The sequence below is a fragment of the Mercenaria mercenaria genome, chromosome 13 (assembly GCF_021730395.1).
Source record: "Mercenaria mercenaria strain notata chromosome 13, MADL_Memer_1, whole genome shotgun sequence".
Lineage (NCBI taxonomy): Eukaryota > Metazoa > Mollusca > Bivalvia > Venerida > Veneridae > Mercenaria > Mercenaria mercenaria.
In genome coordinates, this window is record NC_069373.1 from 7760410 (window position 1) to 7783025 (window position 22616).

At 33.4% G+C, this 22616-nt stretch overlaps 1 protein-coding gene and 1 long non-coding RNA gene across 19 annotated transcripts in view; one reads left to right on the forward strand and one right to left on the reverse strand.

Moving 5' to 3' along the window:
* The window catches only part of LOC123530542 (uncharacterized), a 63184-nt gene extending 44027 nt beyond the window's left edge, over positions 1 to 19157 (reverse strand). For 7 of the 18 annotated variants that reach the window (XM_053521093.1, XM_053521097.1, XM_053521096.1 and 4 more), the window contains exons 1-3: positions 18387 to 19157; positions 15455 to 16269; positions 6086 to 6175 (exon numbers count right to left, since the gene is read on the reverse strand). In XM_053521093.1, the coding sequence (XP_053377068.1) occupies positions 6086 to 6175; positions 15455 to 16259 (895 nt within the window). In that variant the 5' untranslated portion in view covers positions 16260 to 16269; positions 18387 to 19157. Of the gene's footprint in view, positions 1 to 6085; positions 6176 to 9154; positions 9179 to 15454; positions 16270 to 17537; positions 17919 to 18297 lie in introns of those variants that run through there. The other 11 variants (XM_053521095.1, XM_053521102.1, XM_053521090.1 and 8 more) reach the window with 6 other exon arrangements.
* On the forward strand, positions 1287 to 4712 carry LOC123551091 (uncharacterized). The gene is made up of 3 exons (XR_006686341.2): positions 1287 to 1405; positions 2419 to 2531; positions 3077 to 4712. It is a non-coding gene; the product is annotated as an uncharacterized LOC123551091 (long non-coding RNA).
* Positions 19158 to 22616: the final 3459 nt, after the last annotated feature.

Here is a 22616-nt window from a genome sequence, read left to right on the forward strand (position 1 = left end):
TTGTTCACAGATAACAGCACTCTATTATGCAATTACTTTTAACATCAATAAATCAAAATAGATCAATCGTTCCATTGTACCTACACTGATGCCATAACTGAAACACTAGCCAACAAAGACATCTTAAATTTGTATCGTTTTAAAAAAACATGTATCTGCAAGAAATGTACCACAACTGAAATTGTTACCTTGCACAATATTTGTTTTGAGGTAATTTGTTTAAGTATGGGGTGCGCACAGTGGCCCAAGTCGGCGATACCTTCGTAACATCAACTTTGTTTACAATATTTTTTGTAATCAATTTACTTTTTTTTTAATCTGTGAAAGTAAACTGAACAACTTTTCTCATTAAAAATCAGTGAATCATCTGAACAATAATATTTGAGCCGTGCCATGAGAAAACCAACATAGTGGGTATGCGACCAGCAAGGATCCAGACCAGCCTGCGCATCCGCGCAGTCTGGTCAGGATCCATGCTGTTCGCTAACGGATTCTCTAATTGTAATAGGCTTTGAAAGCGAACAGCATGGATCCTGACCAGACTGCGCGGATGCGCAGGCTGGTCTGGATCCTTGCTGGCTGCATACCCACTATGTTGGTTTTCTCATGGCGCGGCTCATTTCTTTTTCAACTAGATGTCAACCTCTTTAGTGTGAAAAATAAATGTAACTGAAGCATGTACATATTTTTGTCATAAAACAATGTTTGGGTGTATCATGCCTTATCAAGGTATTGAAATTATTATTTAGTCTTCCAAGAAAGATAAACTAAAATGCCATTCTTTCAGAAGTTTCTGTCAGTGTTTACCCGAGTTCTTGCACTTTTAAACTGTTTCGCTAAGATTTTTTTCTAAATGTTCTTGTGACATCATTTTCATCTCAGACCATGCATGACTAGCCTAGACAAAACTAAACATGAATGACCAATTTGTAGAAATCATTGTCAAATGTATTTATCTTTATTAAATAATTATTATATTATATAAATCAACAGTTTGTATATATAGAGCTACACTCAATACTATATTTATGTAGCAATATGTGTCGCGCCATGAGATTTTTGGCCCAAATGCGGCGTTACGTCATTCGAGAAAAACCCGATTAAAGTTACGTCACAAAATTGAGTGGAGTTCAGCACGTTTTCGCGTCAATTAATGCATTTTATCAATTAACACAATATTAATGGGACGATAAATGAATGAAGAGACAAACGTCATTTACCAAGCAGGTATTGTAACATTTCCGTGTTTTGACATTTCGTTTCATTATCAAATAATTGACAATTTATCGCCCTTCGTATCAACACGCCATTTGTAAACATGAAAGGTCATGTGAAAGGAAACTTTTAAACAGTAATTTGACGATTGATTTTAAATGGATAATGAATGTCATTGAGCGATTTACAGGTAAGTAGTAATATTTACACAGTTTGTAGAGTTTTAAAATATTAATTAAATCCATATTGACCGTTTTGTCCTTCGAAAATATCCCGGAATTGTCATCTGGGCTTTAATTCTAGCTAAAAATATTCAGCTCAGAGATGTTTATATGCTGTTACGGACCTCTGATGGTAATGGGAAATAATCAGAAAACTAAAACAGCGTCAGTTAAATTATGTCAGCCAGAACACCAAAGGAAATCACCCCCTCCCGGAAACATTTTACCCCCCTTCTCCATTCCACAACTGGGTTACCTCAAATCACCCCCCTTCCCATCAACTTCCTCCAAATACCTCCCTTCTCTTTCCCACCCATTGTCATATGAAATACACCCTTCCTCAGCTTGTGAACTGCTTCCACACTACATTTATAAACTAAATACACCCCATCTCCCCCCTCCTCCGTTTCTTTTAACTGTAAATTACCCCCCTCCTATATCCTCCAAATAAGGGGGCGGGGCGGTGTGTGTGGGTGGGGGGGGATTCAGGAAGCTTACTTTTTTCCACAACAGTTTTCACTCATATTTCTGATCAGTATGATAGACCAGTATGTCAAAAGTCACAGCCTTATCCATATTTATGTAGTGACTTACAGGAACAGTTGTCAGTTTAAATAAATAATTTCTTATTCATGTCAAACTCACTTCAATTAAAAAAGTATAAAGAATAGCTGTTTGTTTTTATTTTGTATAAAACAGATGCTCAATAGCTTTTCATGTAAGTTTGCATTCAGTTCACTTGACCATGATTGTTGGATTACTCACCACTACATAATGTTCTTTACAAGTTACAAACAACTTCTACACATTAAATGAATATATTTTAAACTTTAAAGACATTTTGTTAAGAAAGTCATGCTTTTGATTGAAACATATAACACTCATAGTATAAATCTTTGTGTTCTGTGTCCTGAGGTAACTAGCTAGGCCATCTTTATCTCATATTTCAACTTTTTTTTAAAGTATTTTTTTAATTTTACAGATCAACCATTGATGAACTACTGAGAAACATCTGGCATATTGCTATGACCTTAAACAAAAAAAAAAGGAATTCTCAAGGCATGCCTGTATACCACATGTTGGAAGAGTTTGTGGGTTTGTAATTCTTTGCATTTTTGCAGTTTTTCTATTGTAAGAAAGATAAATACATCTTAAGAATATATACAAAAAATAAATTCCTCTTAAAATAAGTACAAGTAAGTTAAATAAATCTTAAAATATCATACACATAAATGACCTGATTGTATTAATAGCATTTTGAAAGAAATCATTACTAGTCTAATAGATTCATTCAACAAACATATCTAGCATAAAAAGAGGAGAGTGGGGAAATATACATAATGATTGAATATCATCATACATGTATTTTCCTAAGAAACTGTTGCAATATTTGAGTATTCATTTAGTTAGACTGAATGAATTAATTCTTTTAAGTGTATGTCTACTAGTATGTCAGAAGATTAGCTAGTTTTTTGTATTCTTGAAAATTATGAGATTGATGGATAAATGGGTACTTATTAGTCATGCTTTTATGTAGATTACACAAGAAGACACTTTTATTTTTAAAAAATGCTTCACAGTATTCTATTCTGTAACTTTCTACTTAAAGGTACTAATACTAATGTATTTTTGTTTTGCAGAATGGCTGAAGGAAGAAAGAATTTCCAGCCAGAAAAATAAAATTCTTTATGAATTTGTGAATGGAAATGAAACCCAAGGAACTAATATATTTGCTTACCATCCAGTTGAAAGTATGCCAATGAAATAAAGTGCAACTGTCACAGAAGTGCACAAAATAAGGTCATGTTTTCTACAAAAGTTCACCAAGTTGATTCAAACTACAAATGGGAGTCAAGAAAAAAGTAAAACTAACTGAACTGTCACAGTTCAACTGTGAGAAATGTTTGGTAAAAGTATGTTTTGTTGTCAGAACAGCAGTGAAGTGGTTAGAGTAAAACTGTCTTCATTGTTTAAAGGTCCAATACTAAGGAAAGTAAACATTTTAATTTCTTTTAAAAAGCACAGAAACTTTTTCATTTTATTGGAAAATGAAAGTTGGTATGTAGAAATTCGAAATAAATCACAGTATTTGTACAATTATTTTTCTATGAAGTATGAAGAAAGTTAAAAAGACCTGGGGGGTCATTCTGTCGATTCATTGAAATTTCAACATAATACACATACATTTCTTTGAGTTCCAAAGACCTTCTGTAAATTTTGACGTGCCAATCTTCATTATTTAGTATCTTGCAGAAGTCTATGCACTGGCTATGAAAAAAATTGCCTACTCACTTTCCCTTAGTAATGGACCTTTAAGCAATACAGATTTTTTTTAAAAAAACATACTCCATGCATAATATATCTTGAGTGCTCTTTTTTATTTAAATAATCATACAGTTTCAAGAAATTTGACAATAAATGCTATCTTTAATTTTATAAGAAAATAGTGCATTGTTGCCATGGTATTAAACATTAATCTGACTGTAGATTATTGTAAAACATCTTTCATGTTTATATGTTCTATTTGTTAAAAAAATTAATGTAAGGTCATATTCTTTTCTAAGTAATAACTACATCAACAAAACATTATGTTATCATATGAATCTGCCTTAAACTAGCAAGAGTTGTGTCGTGTGTATCAGAAAATTATGTATATCCCAAACAGTGTCACATCAGTTTACATGAAATGAGGTTTTCTTACTTTTGAATACGAAATTAGACAGCTTTCAATGTAAATAGTATTTTGAAAAACACTTTAACATATTCAATTATTTCAAGAACTTGATAGAAATGGTACTTTTGGTAAGAAAATACATCATGGTTGCTATGGTAATGAGTCACTGATCAGTGTGACATCTGTACTACTACTTTAAGCAAAATCAGTTTATAATATTTCTAATAATTATATCTTTTTGCCTGATTTTCTGTCTAACAGTTACAAAGAAATATGTCAATGAGTCAAGTGTTCTAACAACAAGGTTAATTTGTCATAGTTTTGTCATGTTATCTAACCCGTAATCCAGTAAATCTATTTTTGTACAAAAGAAAGCCATATTAAGATTTTTGCAAAAAAACTGTTATCTTTAAACTCTGTCTGTACACTGGAAAATGTTGACGGTATATTAACTTCACTTTCTTGATGTAAATTTTGGCTGGATTTATCAAGGAACTATTCAAATTGGACAACTGTGTTGCCATGGAAACGATTTTAAGGGGAAAATAATATGTGCTTATATGAAAAAAAGAAACAGAAAGAAATAAATTTAATTAACTGTATGTTGTGTTTGGTATTTCATTATGTATTTTTTTTCATATTATTTAAAGGAGTCTGAATTAAGATATTCTGCCTCTATTTTGATACAGTTAGACGAAAATATGGTGTCCGAAAAGCGGTAATTTCTCCATAACAACGGCTGATTTCTGTTGTCAAATAGCAGATTTTTACTTGGAACATGACAATCTGTCAGATTACCTGAAAACCCCATTTTCGACCAAAATCTCATTTGGGCCAAAAATCTCATGGCCTGACACATATACGACTGTCAAAAAAAAAAATCCAGTTTTTCCTTTCGTAGTAGATCTAGTATACATGTATTAATTTTTAAGTTACATAAACTATATGTAGTAATTGTTAATATTTTCAAATATGAAATTTGAATTAATATACCTTAAAAATTAATGAGGTCATACCAAATTGGATTTATGTCTAGCATTCCCACAATTTTTTAATTGCAGGCAAAAATAAACAAGGTGTCTCAAGTCTAAAGGGTCAATGACTCACTCTGACATTGACCCTTGACCTACATACCTCCAAAACAATAGAGGTCATCCACAGGCAATCATCCTATGAACTGATGCCATTAGGTCAAAGCATCCTTTAGTTATTGCAGGGAAACTGTTTCCAGTCTCGAGGTCACTGTAACCTTGACCTTTGAATTATGTATCAACTAAAAGATCATTTAACAACAACAGGCAAACATCCATTGAAGTATTCTTTAGGTATTAAACAAAATTGATCTTTAGTCTCAAAGCCATTGTGACCTTGATTTTTAGCCTACTGACCTCCAAAATAATAAGGGTCATGAACAGACCACATGAAACCATCCTATGACTATTGTGAGATCAAGCATTCCCTAGTTACTGATCAAGAACAAAATAGTCTAACCACTGACAAACAAAACAACAGACTGGTCAACAGACAGACAGACAAACCAGAAAGAAGAAAAACAATATACCGTTATCTTCGAAAGGGTGGGGCATAAATAAATATCCAGTACCCTTAATAGCATCACCTTAAAACAATGTATATGTTTTAACCAAATGTAAGATTAAGTATTTATTTAGTTGAAATAGCTTAATAAATGTATCTCATAATTCTGTAATGAATGGAAATGGCCATTCAGGTTATGTTTTGTACCTAATCACTGGCATTCTTTACATTTACTTTTTTTTTCAGCAGACAGCCAAGTCTACCATTCCGGGTATTATAAACAAAGATCCAATTTGGTGTGACACTAAATATAAATTATATTTGTTTGTTAATACAAATTTAAGGAATAGTGAAGTTAATACTAGACTATATAAATCCAATGATTAGCAAATACCGTCTTCTTTTTAGAAGTGCATGTAAATTATACCCAAACACTCACAACATCGTGGTTCAGAAGGTGTTTCCCCTATTTGTGAAAAGACATCATCTCGCATACGATTTCTCATAATACTAGGAGACTGGCCATATACTGTAAATATAAGCAGCAAAAAAAAACAACTAAACGTGCAAAAACTACCGGTACCGGTGCTCGAAGCTAGCTTAACAGATTACACAAAAAACACATATCACTACATAAACATACAAATATTGATTTAATTAAAAAAAAGACAACACATCTACACATGTGCAAATAAAGTAATAGTATTGGCTATTACATTATCCTGGAAAAAAAATCTCTGAAAATTGCAGAGGTTCAGATATCATTTGCACACATACATGAGTGAAATGAATTTCATTTAGCATCAGAAAATGTTAAGATCTAGAACAGTTCTGTAAGTATCGGAATATCATATCTACAGATATATGCAGTAGAACTCCTGTTGCTGGAAGTCACAAGAGGATGTACAAAATGCTCAAGTTATGGAGGGTCTTGAGAGATCCAACCATAGAATATGCAGAGGACCACAGTCCCTGTATGAACTGCTTGAGTGAGCTTCGAAGCTTGAGTCACTGACGTTTGAGCCTGCAGTTTCCGCTGTATTTTTATATAAATAGATAAAGCTTTAGCAAAACTTAATTTTGAAGTTTAAAATCCAACTGAATAGAAATCATTAACTGGATGATATTTTTGTACAGTCTTATTACTTTGCATAGGGATTTTCCTCATGTATGTGTACACATATGGATCTCAACTTCTCTATTTGTTAGAATATAGCTAGTAAACAATTTCATACACAACAACAGAAATCATGCATATTTTAAAAATATTGTGCACAAAGCTGTGAATTAGAATATTTTAAAACACTAGACTGCTCTGCAAATTAAGTTCTAGTGAAACCTGATATGAGCCGTGCCATGGGAAAACCAACATAGTGGGTATGCGACCAGCATGGATCCAGAGCAGCCTGCGCATCTGCGCAGTCTGGTCAGGATCCATGCTGTTCGCTAACAGTTTCTCCAATTCCAATAGGCTTTAAAAGCGAACAGCATGGAGCCTGACCAGACTGCGCGGATGCGCAGGCTGGTCTGGATCCATGCTGGTCGCAAACCCACTATGTTGGTTTTCCCATGGCACGGCTCATATATCTTTACTACAGTTTTTACTGGGATAAAGACCATGAATTTTAAAAGGCTTGCCTCCATCATGAACTTATCACATCTTTATTTGGTCTTGAAATGAATTATAACTGAAAATTAATACTGCCCAAAAATTAATATGAAAATAAAGAAATTAGACAATCTGATCAACGTTAAAGTGAAGGGTATATCTGGTTAACGTTTTAAATCTTCCACCCTGAGTCATTTTGTTTTTAATAATAACTGAATACCAATTAGCTTTAGCTATTAATGACAAACCCAAAATAGGGGGATTAATAAAAGCCTACAATAATCTGCATATTTGAATAATGAGCTTAACCATATGGCAAAACACTTTTCTGTGTCTGTTTTATATAAATTTACTAGATTTTTTCTTCATATTTAACTGCCATCAAAATATGTAAAAAATAGCCCCATTTGAGTGTATAATTCATCTTGAAAAAAGGATAATTCTAGAGTTTTCTATCTGTTCTGAGAAAAAAATCAGTTCTTTACATAAATGGTTATTGGGGGGACAATTTTGCCCCTAGTGCACTAAAAAGCATTATATTAATCAGTACATTAATTCACCACTAAGCATGCAACAGTTCCATTTCAAACATGGAAGGCTTTTTCACTACTGCTAACAAAACTCAACAATTTAAGTGTAAAACAAGGCGCAGCACAAACTGCTGTTTTATGTGCTCATTAACTTACCTTGTACATTGCCTGTAGTAAACATAGCAGAGATCTTTGATAAAATCATTCCTTATCATTAATAATTCATCTACCACAGTCAACTCTGTATTAAGCAGCCAGCCAAATCAGTGACACAATCTGGCTGCTTTAGGCAGGTGACTGCTTGAGACATGTTGAAATTAGAACAAAAAGTCAATTTGGGAAGTTACACGCTGCCTGTTTAAGGCAAGCGGCTGCTAGATAAAGGTGGTGGCTACAGCAGCTTCAACTGAACCTCCATTCTATTCAGTCTTTTACCCAGAATTAGACGAGGTCGAGAAAAAAGTTTTGTGACTGTGACAAATGTAATTTCTTTCTTTTTTTAATCTTTGTAGTATATGTTAAGTTCTTGAGAAGAAAGATCAGAAAGTCTAGGATTCTGCATTTGGTATACTGAAAATTGTTTGAAGAATCTTCTGCAAAAAATCTCAAGTCATTTAATAGAGTCAGCTTTTGAAGAAAAGAAGCAGGATATGTTTATCAGTGAAAAATACAGAATATATATATTTGTAGTTTACATACAATAGTCATGCAACTTGAAACAAAAGTGATACATAGCTATAAAGTGAAAATACTTTAACATAAAATAGTAAAATGAGGTGAAAAAAAAAATAATTTTTCAGCTGGCAAACTACTTGCACATTTTCTTTAAATGTCTAGTCAGCCACTAAAAGATAATAATACCACCCTGAAAATATTTACTTTTCTAATGTCGAATACAGCTCTTCTTAAAAATTCAGTTGTCACATTCCTTGAATGTAACAATTCTATGATGCTGATGACTGAATTTTTGACTTCAAAACATGAAAAATATCTCTTCACCTCATATACATGTTAACAAAGTTAATTATTATATAATATGAGAGAGGCTGTAATTTCATATGTTGTTATGTATGTGTTAGTGTACACGATAATAAGCCTCAGCTTCAGATTTAGATTTTACATGAAACATAATTGAGCTTGTACTGCTAATCTGCGTGAAACTGTAACCTTCTAAATAACCCATGACCGTAACAGAAATACAGCATAAAAATCCTACGAATACACCCAGACCCCCTGTAAGTATGAAATCACAACCTCTCTATTATTTCTGTATATACTTCTAAAAGAAAGAGAGAGTAGCTATACATGATTATACTATACAGGTAAAACAATAATGATATGACTGTGGTCCTGTAGATAGTTCACTTACTGCTTCTGTATGACCCTGCAAGACCTAAAATTACACAACAAGAAATAAGTGACTTTCACACAACAAACATACAAACAGAACTGTACCAAAGAGCATTTGTGCACTTATATTTATTAAGAATGGTATCCAACTTTGGCTCACCTGTAAGGTCTGGCGAAATATGTTTAGATCTCTGATTTCCAATACCCTGTTTTAAGAGTAAAAAAGGCCTGAATGTATGCGGTGTCTTTAATTAATAACAGAGACATAAGGGAGGTAATCAAAATTTTGCAATGAATTCTATGACACAGTTGGTATAATTATACACCTGTCACATTCTACATAAATCTAAGTTTTGTTTTTGTTTTAATTAAAATTTGATTATTTACAAATTTAAAGTATACCTTTTACTGAGATGCTAACCAGCATTATTTTTACACACAAAAGGTTTATGTTTGTGTCATCTAAAATGGATTGAGTGAGCGCCTTTGAGAAAGATCGAGCACCTGCCATTTTTACTTAATCTAAATTACTTCTAAGTGGGACTTACAAATCAAATAATACCAAACACAGCTGGTTTATATAACATTATTAAACATTTATATATTAAGACTTAGAAGTCTTTATGTTATTTTTTCCTACTATTTTAACTTACAATTGGAATGTATTAAATGTGTTCTCAATATAGTTTCAAATTAATTTCTACCGGACAAGTCAATATAAGTCAAGATTATAATATCAATTTTCTAAATGTGTACATCTCGATCAAAGAATGCATTGTAGCCAGGATACAACTTCAAGTGGCTTAGATATGTACTGATAGGAAATGCAACAAATGACATAAACAAAAACTGATATAATAAAATGCAGGTGTACACTTGAAAATCTAGTTTATATACAACATATATAAATTGTAATCCTTGTATTCAAAAACCTATTCCGATAAGATATCCTGATAGAAATCAAGTACCCTAAAGTATATGTCCATATTTCAAATGACTGATAATAAACTGTTTGCTAGGAACAAATATATGTTTGATTTTTCTCAATGGAGAATGGGCATTAGAACAGATATGCTAATGCGTTTGAAGAGGCGACCAGATAGGAGAGTGTCGGTAGCCAAGGACATCTAGCCCAGGTAACTTGGTGATAACATGTGCTCAAATAATCCCAATTTAAACATATCAAAGTTAGCAGTCAGATTCAAGTATTTGTCCTGAACTTGTCTAATATCAAAATAGTAGTAATTTACGACAACTCTCCACTCATTTATAAGATAACATACAAGTGGGTAGCTTTAGTTTAAGAAATCAAAAGAGATAACAAAACAGATCACAATGATAGGGAACAAAGAATACAATAGTACTTCAAAACAAAACTCTCTTTTTCCTTTCTTACATACAAAATAACACAAAAGATAGAACAGCAGTCTTTGGTCCTTTTTGTTGGTGTTAACCTGTAACTTAACTTACAAGTGTCATAGGACAATGAATAAATTCTTTATTAGGAGTGGAAGTTGTATCTTGTATCTTGATAAATATGATCATTTTGCATCTGATCTGCTTGTAAATTTGGGAAAAAATATTATCATGTGTAAAACAGATGTAGTAAATTGCTTAAGAATATAATGTATTTATTTTAAAATCTTTTATAGTACTGTGTACCCTATATGTATATATTATTTCAAATGCTACTTTTTTTTCAAAATTCTGACCATGTACTGTGACTTTAAGTTTTAATGCTTTTTTTCTATTCATTCTATTCTTTAAAAACATGCTATATGCATTTCAACTCACTGTTTACCATAACTTTTACCTGCAGGTTTCTCTCTATGATCTCTTTAGTTTTATTGGCACTTATTTACTGAACGAATGGCTTTCGTCTTTTATCCCATTTTGAATTAAAGTTGATGAGTTGATATGTAGAACTATCAGTCACCTCTGGTATTTATGTTGATACGAAAAATCAATCTAGAATGTTTGCTTTCGGACTGACTGAAGAAATCAATGCAAATATCTGGTATGAATTTAATCTTTTAACAGTTCAAAATGTTTGCTAATCTGCCTTCTTCAAGTTCTTGTTTAACTTAAAAAATCAGGCCATGTTTTCATCCCTACAAAATGTATTATCTCGCATTGAATACTTATTTTTCTTTTCTAAGACTTAAGGTTTTGAGAAATAAATTAGAAAAGAAATTAACTGCTTTTGTTGCTTTACTGCGTTAACCTGTTGTGAAAGTGTGAGAGAGGGAAAAATTCAAATTTGGTAACAGTAGACTTGTCTCCTTACAGCTATTCATTCAGTTTTGGAGAAAAATAAGCATTTATCATTAGTTTTCAATGAAATATTGAAACTGAACAGTGAAATATGTATATCTGGTAACTTCAGAGTAAAAAAAATATCAATTTGAAAGATAGTTTTCAATAGCATGGAATGACACATTGTGTAATATTAATTTAAAACCATTGAAAAAACATGAATTTAAAAGAAAATGTGTTTGTTTAAGATGTAAGGTCAAATATCTTTCTCTCTTCAAAACCAGATCTTGCATGTGTTCATTTGGCTATACCACTCAGGAAAACATTGCACCTGTTAACTTGGTCAAATCATAATATTTGGTATAACACTGAATCCAAAAACTTATCAACTAAATCATTATTTAACCTAAAGTCTGTTACACAATTTTTAAAATGAGGTGAAAAAATTATAAAAAGAGTGAAAACAGCTTTCAAATGCAGTAAAACACTCATGGTTTGAGGTCCCAACAGTCTCAATGAGCAAAATGCTTGAGTTATCCATGGTTTCAAGCAATCAAAAATAGAAAATATAAGGAAAATGGCAGAAGACAATGCAAAATGCTCAAATGTACATGTGTGCTGGAGCCATTGATGTTTGAGCTAGCAATGCTTCACTGTACCTGTAAAAACTAAGTACATGTAGTATATTAGTTTTGTGCAGTATTAAAAACAAAGCATCAGAGATGCTTTACTGCTGCTGAAACATTTTTATCATACTCTGCAAATTCATAGGTAATTAATATGTGTCAGTTCATATACTAGTAGTATACCAAAAAGCAATTTTGACAAATTTAGATAGAACTTTAAAAAATGTGAATGATTCGCTTTGAATCCAATTAGGTGAAAAATCAAAATTGCATCTTACAAACAAAAGAATTTGATTGCAAATTATGTCATTTTTTATCAATTTGTTTTAAAAATAATATCTAAGAAATAATAAATCTGTTCCTATATTTTATCAGTTAATAAAATATGGGCAGGAGTTTGGATGCGTAATAATTAAATCACGAGTGCGTACCGTATTTTAGTGTGTATAGGTCGCACTTTTTCTACCCATTTTGCTGCCTGAAAAAGTTCCTGCGACCTATACGACAGAACATTGCCAGCAGTTTTTTTTTTCGGGTCAATTTTCTGACCGTAGCTCTCGCAAAATTACGTGCATCTGTTACGAACGAACAAAATGGATAAAAAATATCAATATCGGTGGCTTTTCAACCAATAGCGGTTACTTTCAATAAAATATATCGTAAATAACCCATACAGACTATTAAAATTACGAATGACTTTAATTCAAAGATGTTTTTGCAGTCTGAATTACGTTTGTTTCTACTTTCGTTTTACTGGACGCCATTGACATGTACTCCGGGTTGGATAAAATCCGGACAGATCCGTCCTCCATTCCAAACATTGTTTATACTAATTCTTAGTGTATTAAAAAGCTTGAATGATTATTTTTTACTTTTGATTTTTAAATAAAAGAAAAAAATCCAAAAAGAGATATTTTGTTTATCTTTTTACTCAGAATCAAAAGAACGCGGTTAATTACATGACACGGAAGGTGTTATAATTGCTGTGCAAACAATTCACACTTAAACTTGCATGATAACAGACGTCTGCTGCCAATTAGTGTCAAAAAGCCGCTTTTCTTTGATGTAGTCTGTTACCGATACTACTGATGGTACGAAACGGTTGGGAACGAAAATAATAACACAGTCCGATTTCCACCAATCAGGTTCTGATAATAATTCAGTCCGCGGCATCAATATGGCCGCCGCCATAACTTTTTTGCCGGTAAATATTAAATATTGCTGGGGAAAAAATCCGAAATTTAACTGCGACTAATACGCTAGAAGTTAAATTTTCCGACCATTTCCAGAGCAAAAATTAGATGCGGACTGTACATTACCGCGACCTATACACACCAAAATACGGTAGCACGAGTGATTTAATTATTCGCATCCAAACGACTGCCCATGTTTTATTAATTGATAAAATTATTGGAACATATTTATTATTTCGATTCTAACAACGCAAATAATTGGCATTTTACAGTACTACATTTTCAGCGTAATACGTCATTCGGGTCATATGCTGTTACAATTTACCCCCTATGGTTAGAGAGTGTTGCATAGCCAATGGAACGTATAGATATTTGTTTCTTTTTTATCAGAATTTTGAGTAGTATTCATAAATTAGTAATCTAACAGCTCGCAAACTAAATTATGAACAGAATCATCAAATTAGGCGAGCTGACCCTGTGTTATGAATGACGAGCTTAACTTTTATATGACGTCACATCATTATGACGTCATACTTTATGTCACACATTTATGACGTCACCGCTGAATGATAATTAAGCTAATTGAATTCGCTCGTAGAGATCAGAACGTGTTTTACGGACCTACACATAAGTCATTATGACTTTTTATTATATTTACGTTTTTGAAATGCTGTTTTCAACCGCTTGACCCTGAAATAATTCATATGTAATGGAATTGAAGTAGAATCTCTTATTTACAATCATAGGGGGTGAAATGTAACAGCCAACCATATTTTATCGTAGATTCATGTATAGGCGATTTCGCTATATGTTTATATAGCAATTGCTGCAGATCGTGTTAGAATAAGGTATTAGGCCAATGTTTACCAATCTGTGGATTAAACATTAATATGATATTTGACAAAACTGCATGATCTAACAGGCCATTACACTAAAACAAAAGAATGATTTTAGCACCTTGACCTTACCGACTTTAAATCTTCATACTATTCAAAGTCTATAATGTAATAATTAGACAATCAGGCAATAATAGCAGTCATCAAAAACCATGATAAATTGCACAACAGTGTTATCTTTCAAATCTTATATCATGTAATCACATTGAGCCTGCAATTACATAAAATACACCTTGTGAAACAATAGCTTAAATATGATATGCTGGCAAACATGCAATCAAAGAAAAATAAGCAATATATAAGCTGTGCCATGAGAAATCCAACATAGTGGGTTTGGGACCAGCATGGATCCAGACCAGCCTGCGCATCCGCTCAGTCTGGTCAGGATCCATGCTGTTCGCTTTTAAAGCCTATTGGAATTGGAGAAACTGTTAGCGAACAGCGTGGATCCTGGCCAGACTGCGCGGCTGCGCAGGCTGGTCTGGATCCATGCTGGTCGCAAAGCCACTATGTTGGTTTTCCCATGGCACGGCTCATTATTATAATGGCCTTAACCATGATCTAAGTTTACATATCTAAGCTGGAAACCAGTCTCAAAACCCCAGCTTCTGATATACTGAATTTAATTTCCAAGTTCTTAAGTAATACGGAAATGGCATATCAGTTTTTCGAGACAGGGAACCAGACTTAGATTTATGACCTCTAAACCAGTGCATAAAAACTGTCTCAAACCAAAACAAGTATGTATGATGAGAATAAAAACTTGTAAGTTGCAAGTGTGTGAGACTTACTCAAACGAGAGCCTCTCCCAATAACAAAGCTCATTCCTTTAAAAACAGAAATTATGAATATTATCTTTAATAGTATGTAATGACCATACTTCTAACATCATTGTAAAACAAGGAATGTTCAAAATTTAACAAAATACAATATATCCAATTATGTAAGTCAATAAAGAGAGCTACATGTATATAAATGTGGTTTAATAATGATAGTATCAATATTAATCATAATATTAATAATAATCATTATAAAAATTTAAAAAAACACAAATGCATGCATTGTAATGCAATGGAATGATTTTTATGATATTCATATTATACATATATATTATCCTCTTTATAAATTTTCATTTAATCTGAATAACGCAGACATATCTCAAAATGGAAAAAGGAGTTGTACATTTCTAGCTTACTATTAATTAAACTTTCTTTTATTTACCAATACTCTAGATACTACATGAAATGCTAAAAACCAATAAATATAACTTCACAAAAATTCTGAACTATAAAGAAACACACTTAGCTAAATATTAATAATTTTTGATAAACTATTCTCATATACTTACTGGATCCTTTACGCCTGCTCCCCATTCTACTTAGACTTGCTGCTTCAATTGGATGTCTGAGTGTTGAACCTACTGATATCCTGCTTTCACTCCTTTTTCCCTGACGAGACTCAGACTTTGGCAGTATACTTTCAGTGTCATCACTTTGCTCTATTGCTCCAAGCTTTCCTTTACTTTTCTTAATGTTTAATTTTTTCTCAAGTTCACTTCCTGAGCGCTCCGTACCTAAGCGTGATTTTGATTTCCCAGTAAGCATATTTATTTCAGTCTCAGAAAGGTCTTCTTCACTGTTTACATTTAGTTCTTGTTGTTGTTTTGCCAAAAACTGTTCCTTCATCTCTTGAGTCTGCCATTCTCTTGGTACAACCACAATATCATTAGTAAACTCAGCATACCCAGACATCAAATGATATTCTAAACTTTTAGGAATTAATTTATGCAAATCCTCATAAAAGTATATTATTTGTGCTAACTGACGTAAAATGGCGCTAGCAGAAAGCTTTGCTTCCTCAAATAAATATCTTTGAGAGTCTTCATCATTAGACAATGCACTATCAAACTGATTTCGTACATTTTGAAAGGCAGCATTGATATCTGGTAGCAAACTCTTCTTGCCGAGCCCATCTCCAAATGGATCTTCACTGTCAACTTTCTGGCCACGCTCTTTACTTGCAAGCAGAGCTGCCACTTTAGGATTCAAGTGTGCAAACCTAAGACTCTCAGGAAGATCTTCTGGTAATTTTCTGTATCTTCTTGCAACTTTTCTTGTCTCACACTGCTCAAAGAAGTACAAATCTGAACCCATAGTGCTTTATCTGCAAAAATATTCAAAAGTCAATATAATTTCATTATAAATCAAAACTTTTTTTCCCGTTTTACCTATAGAATGATGTAACCAGATAAAATATTAAGATACACATGTTCTGCTGTGCTACAGAGCTAGCTTTTACAGCAACATAAATGTCTGCCTTAGGTGCTAGTGGTCCCAGGTTTATGTTCGAGTCAGGGCTGAAATATTTACAGTCGCATAAACTGCTCACAAGAACATCCTAAAGAGGTTTTAACTCTAGAATTGAAGCACAAATTCTAAAATGGAGGGTGTGTATGTAGCCAGGTAAAGTATAAGAGTGCACTTGTAGTAATACCTTGCTACAGACCCAGCTTTTACAGGGATGTGGTAGTGTCAGCCTGATGCTTAAGCTCTAGTCCTGTGTTCGAATCCTAGTCACAGCTGAAATATTTTCAGTCTGTTACAATGTGTACATTACATGTTATATATCAATTATGCATTAGATTAGTTTCACTTGTTTCATTTTTATACTACCATTAGGCTTCTGATATATCCACATGTATCATTTTTTTTTAAATTTTAATGTACATACAGTACAACCTCTCCAGAGCGGCCCTCTCTTAAGCAAAAAGCTCTCGATAACAACATCATCAAAATTTCCCTAAGCTGAAATATACTATCAAATTTACCTCTCCAGAACAACAACCTCTACATAACAGTCAATATTTGTATCTCCCAAAGGTTGTTGTTCTACAGAGGTTGCACTGTACATGTGAAAATCTAACAGTTTAATTAACCCTTTGAATTCCCTATTAATGTAAGATAAAATTCTTTGCCCACATGCACCTACAATATTAAAGATATTAAAGTTCCATTTCCTTCTATTAAGGCCTAAAAAAAAATTCTTTGTTTCCGGTAACATTCTCAAAATAATTAGGGTAGGTAGGTCAAAAAAAAATTGGGGGGTGGGGGGGGGGGATTTTTTTTTATTAAGTGAGACTTTTCGGAAATTATTTTTGTGCCAAAAAATGAATACAAATAATGCCTTTAGAGCATCAGAAAGTTGATTTCTAACATCACTGACCATGTTTAAAGTAGAAAAAGTGCAATTTTTCAACTTTTTGTTAAAAATTTGAAAAAAAAAATTCTCCAAGGCCATAAAAACATTTAGGGTCGGGCCAAAAATTTAGGGTAGGTCGGGATACCGGAAACAAAAAATTGTTTACGCCTAATATGACATTTTCTTAGTTTGTTTAAAGTATACTCTCTTTAGATGTTAAATATTTATTTTACTTTAAATACTGAAGCGGTTTCCATCTACCCACTTCACCATTACCATGCTCTTCACCGGTTTTTATCTTTTAAATCACTAACAAATTTTCCTTTCCCTTTTATTTTGGTCCGATTTTCTTTTATTTTCTCCCAACAATCTTTGTGTGGCTCGACATGCACAGAAGTGTCTACATCCCTGTAATGAGTTAGACAGTAACAGAAGATAGATAGATAATAATATACTCCTTAGTAGGCCTACTACCCAACAGCAAGACTGTTTTAAGTGGCCTATCAACCTATTATCACTACAGGTCTTGTTGACACCTGCATAATGTAACAACTCACAATGATACCTAAAACTTCAGTCTCCATTTCAGCTGCCACATGACTTGGCATCAGCTAAATGTATTGTAATACTACATATGTATAATATATATGTATATGAATACATGTCAAATTTCAGGCATGGGCAAATAGTAATGACAACGGTAACAGAAATTTTGTATTCTAATTTACTTCTGTATAAAACGTAAGTACTTATCATGGACAACGCGCCTGCTAGTCATAATCGTTAACAACTGCTAAGCAATAAAACATAGACATAGGGCAGCCTAATTCCCTGTTCATGTTCTTGTTCGAGTTGTAGTCTGAGAGCACCATGAGTTGGAGTAGGCTTTAGTCACTGTCAAGTTATAGAACATATCCCTAGCCATAACAGCTCAGGAGCATAACTTTAAATATGCAAGAGTTTAATTTTTCTCCATATTAAACAGAAGAATACCTATTTAAAAACTATAACATTGCTGCTGCTACATCAAGTAGCCTACATGGTGAAGTTTCAAAACTTTTCATGATCAACTTTTATCGTACCGTAATAAACAAATAAATAAGATCCAAGCATGAGAAAATAACATTTAATTCCGATATCCTTTATAAAGTCACTTCACAGTTTTAGTGTCAATGTTTTCAGGTTGAGAAATTATCAGTTTGTTGTTTGAAACACGAGCGCACCTGTCCCATTCGTCCGCCATCTTGTTTATAACGCCATGCTTGACTTCACGCCCTAGCAACACGTCACGAATACCGTACAATACCGGAGCATTAGATCTATGATCCAAAGAAAGTCAAAGTCATTAGGTGATTAGTCTCTGTCAACTCCATATCAGTTCAGTTTAATTCAAGTACTCCTATTTCCCTAGCCTGGGAATTTGGATGGGAATTTTGCTTTTCATAACATATACTACACTACAGTACAGTACTGTATAGTCTGTTCATATAGATCTGTATAATGAGCACATCGTTTCTATTACTGCACTTAGTCGTCTTTTTAGTTTCTGGTAGTATGTTGATTTGCCGAGAAGTACATGTAAAAACGACAGAATGGTATCCAGACTGTTATTTCCCTTACACAACAGTCAGAATAACTAAACCCCAATATTGCTACACATCTAGAGTTTGTTTTTTTTTTGCGGTGCCGCTGCTCAGCTAATAAACTAATGACAGTGTTTTCCTGCTTTTAATCTTTTCTATTTTAAACATTTTACCTCCCTGTCACTTTTCAGGTTTTCACTGTCGCTAAAAGAACTGTCTTTCAAAATTTTTACTTCTATATCTCTAACACCCAACATGCACCATGCGCATAATATCGGTATTAAGTAAGAGGTAGTAAAAGAGATATAATTGTGACGCATCAGTTTTATGTCATTCAAAAGATTATAGAATCGTTGTAAAGATCATTTGAAAAAGAAATCTACTAAACAGTCTGAGAATCGCTAAAACATAGATCAGTCATTTAAAGGAACTACCATCAGGAATCAATCCCAGACTCTTTGTTTTCAACAACGCTCAATGACTTGACAGAAACGTGTATATTCGGTCAAAATTCGTTTTCTTCGAACTCTCTTAATTGTGCCAACCAAAACCTACCAGATTCATTCAGTAGAAGGCGTGTCAGAGCCTTAAGAAAATACAGAAAGAGAAATAGACCCATGATCATTAGCATTTTTTATACATGACATCTACAACTTAAATCAACCTGATGTTAATATCAGAACTAAACTTTCACCAAAATGTTGTATTCAGATTCAGCATCACTCCTTTCAATTAAATTACCGTTATGAAACTGTACACATTGTCACAGTGCTAAACAAAAAATACAGTCCGTGTTTAAAGCTTACTGCTATTCTCACACCAATTGAAATGACGGTAACATATCTGTGTGTTCCAAGCCACAAATTCAACAAGCGTACTACTAGAAGTATAATAATATCTGTCATGTGTTTACGAATCGGATAGAAATATCCGTCCAGAGGGCACCTGCGCATTGGGCGGTAATGAGGCTTGCACCGCACTGATATTTTTTCTTGCATATCGTATACATGTTAGCATTTTATTCTGGCAGATTATTATTCTTGACATGAGAGATAGCTTGACATATCTATGCTAAGATACTTTGCAGAGGTAACATATTCTAGTAGATATTATGCGGAAGATATTGTAAGGGGATAGGATGTTTCCTTCTTGTGATGGAGGTCATTTGACATTTGGAAGTATAGTATTCCGTAACCCAGTCTATCTCCACAAATGTTTTAAGTTATTTCTGTAGAGTTTTTGATCGTTTTACAAAAGTTGTATATCGCAGTGTCGTCTGCAAAAAAGATGTACTTGTAATCGAATATCTGGTGGGAGGTCATATATATATGTGTAAGGGAGACCGGTGACCCAGGCACGAAACCCCAGAAGTTCCAGGCATGGGCTCTAAAGTAATTCGTTTTGGATTACAGATTGAAGACGGTATTCAACGAAACACTTAATCATCTATGGGTTGACGTATACTGTAGCTGTGTATTTAAATTTTTGACCTAGCTAATATTGATTTTGTCTATAAGTATTTTACGTTTGATATGATGGATCTTACCTTTCCCACATGCCTTATGAAATATCAGGTTAACATGGATAAATGTCATTCTAGCGTAGTTTTGATTGTTTTCGTGTGGTAAGTTTTGTATTTGTTCTGACATAACTCGGAGTTTCATCTTGCAGTAGGATGCTAAATTATAAAGTAGATACAGACTGTAACTGTATGTTTAAAATTGCGGCTTTTGAAGTTTCATCAGAAAGGATTTTTTTGGGGGAGTTTTTTAGGGTGATAGGGATGCTGAATCTTATCTTCAGGAGACAGTTAATCATCTCTAAACATTGCTCCTACTGCAAGATGAAACTCATGGACAAATTTGACTCTGATCAAATGTCACTACCTGAAAACAGTCAAAGCTAACCCCAAAACGATACGAAATATCTGTTTGAATCTGTCAAAGGCCCTTCATAATGACTTTACTTTCCAAAAATATGGGAATTGAATTCAAATGTCAAATGTAATATGCAACTGCAACTGATCGGTATCTATCCAAAGAATTTCTGCGCGCTGGGCTAGAATCTATAAAAGATCCATTGGAAACATAGGATACAACCCAGCAACACAGATGTTTTAGCAGTCTTGGTTTTATTAAGTATGCTCCTGACAGAAAACGAAATGTACAATATTTCTCATGACGTCTCTAGCCACACTCTATTATTCCAATGTACAGAAATATTAACTGGACACTATGATTCCAGAGGACCAGAAAAAATTTTTTTTTGGTAGTGAACATAATTTAATCGTGTTCCAGGATGTCATGGCAAGTGCAAGTAAATATAATAAAATTGAAATTTCAACCACTGTCTGTAAACTAATCTCAGGTTTGAACTAAGTACATCGCTCGGCACGTGCTTTTTCTGTATTCGATCACACATAAAAATGTCTTTCTATAAATGTAATCGATATTTAATCAAATATATTCTAACATTATTATTCATAATAATTACATTTGACTTCAATGCACTTGTGACATCTATACACCAGTTTTATCATACCATCTCGAAATAATTTTTTCTCGAAAGAAATTTTCTCATGTTCTTTCAATATGGTCTCAACAGCATCAATGACCTTAATATCACTCAATGTAACCCACGCTGTTCAAATTTCAGCATCGAAAAGCGAAAAGAGAATGATAGTTAAGCCCGGTGAATAACGGATGTGTGGGAGGAGTTCAAATATAAATCTTTAAGAAGATATTTCGGAAACACAGATCGCAGCCAAACAAAATAATAGCAGACTTGGTCTGATTCTGTTCTTGAGAGATAATGAAATGTGCCTCAACCCTCACGCCTCGTAGGACTGGCGTAAGCGGAATTCTATTACAGTAAAATTGAATTGAATCCATTATCTCAAAGACCAGAAAACTATGCAATACTGAGTCCAGGTATGGGGATACAGCCGCCACACCGCACTTAAAGCCACACTAAGCGACTGTAGATACTTGAGAGTTTGCGCATGTACATTGTATTGAAGTAACAGGATATCTGCCCCCTGAGCGTCTCTCACATCTTTTTTATTATTATCATCAAATTCCTTCAACGGCTACATAGGCGAATTATGATAAAATTCCTTCAACTGCACACACACGTTATCTCTATTGCTGTCTTCTTTTATTTTCATAAAGTTGCATGACGATATTTTCCTTTTGAACGTTTTTTTTGCAGTCCTGTTTAAAGAGACGTACTCTTAAAATGCTTTCAGACATGTGCAAAACTTGCAACCTGCCACATTACTTAATTATTATAACAAATTTTATGTTTTTGGAAAAGACACCAATAAGCTTATGCTTCCAGATCTAACCCATTTCCGCATATTTTTTTATTTCCTCTTCATTACTATGTCGTACATACCTACAAATGAAATACAAATAAAGTGTGTTCGAACTTATGTATATTGCTTAAGAATATTGGCGTTTTTAAGTCGGTTCGACCAAAAGCCAGTACATTATATGAGTAAAAACGGTTTCTATTTCAGTAGCGATTCACATTCCAAACGAGAAACAGTCCTTAACCGCTGACTTCAGTCTCATTCATACAAAAGCCAAACTTTTAAATCTATGCAGTCTTAAAAACCTTTCTAGGAGAGCAGCTTCCACAGTTTTACTATAAGTGGCTCTGAACACTACACCCGTTGTTTAATTTAATTTGAAACACCAGTCTTTAGAATGGACAACATTAACACCT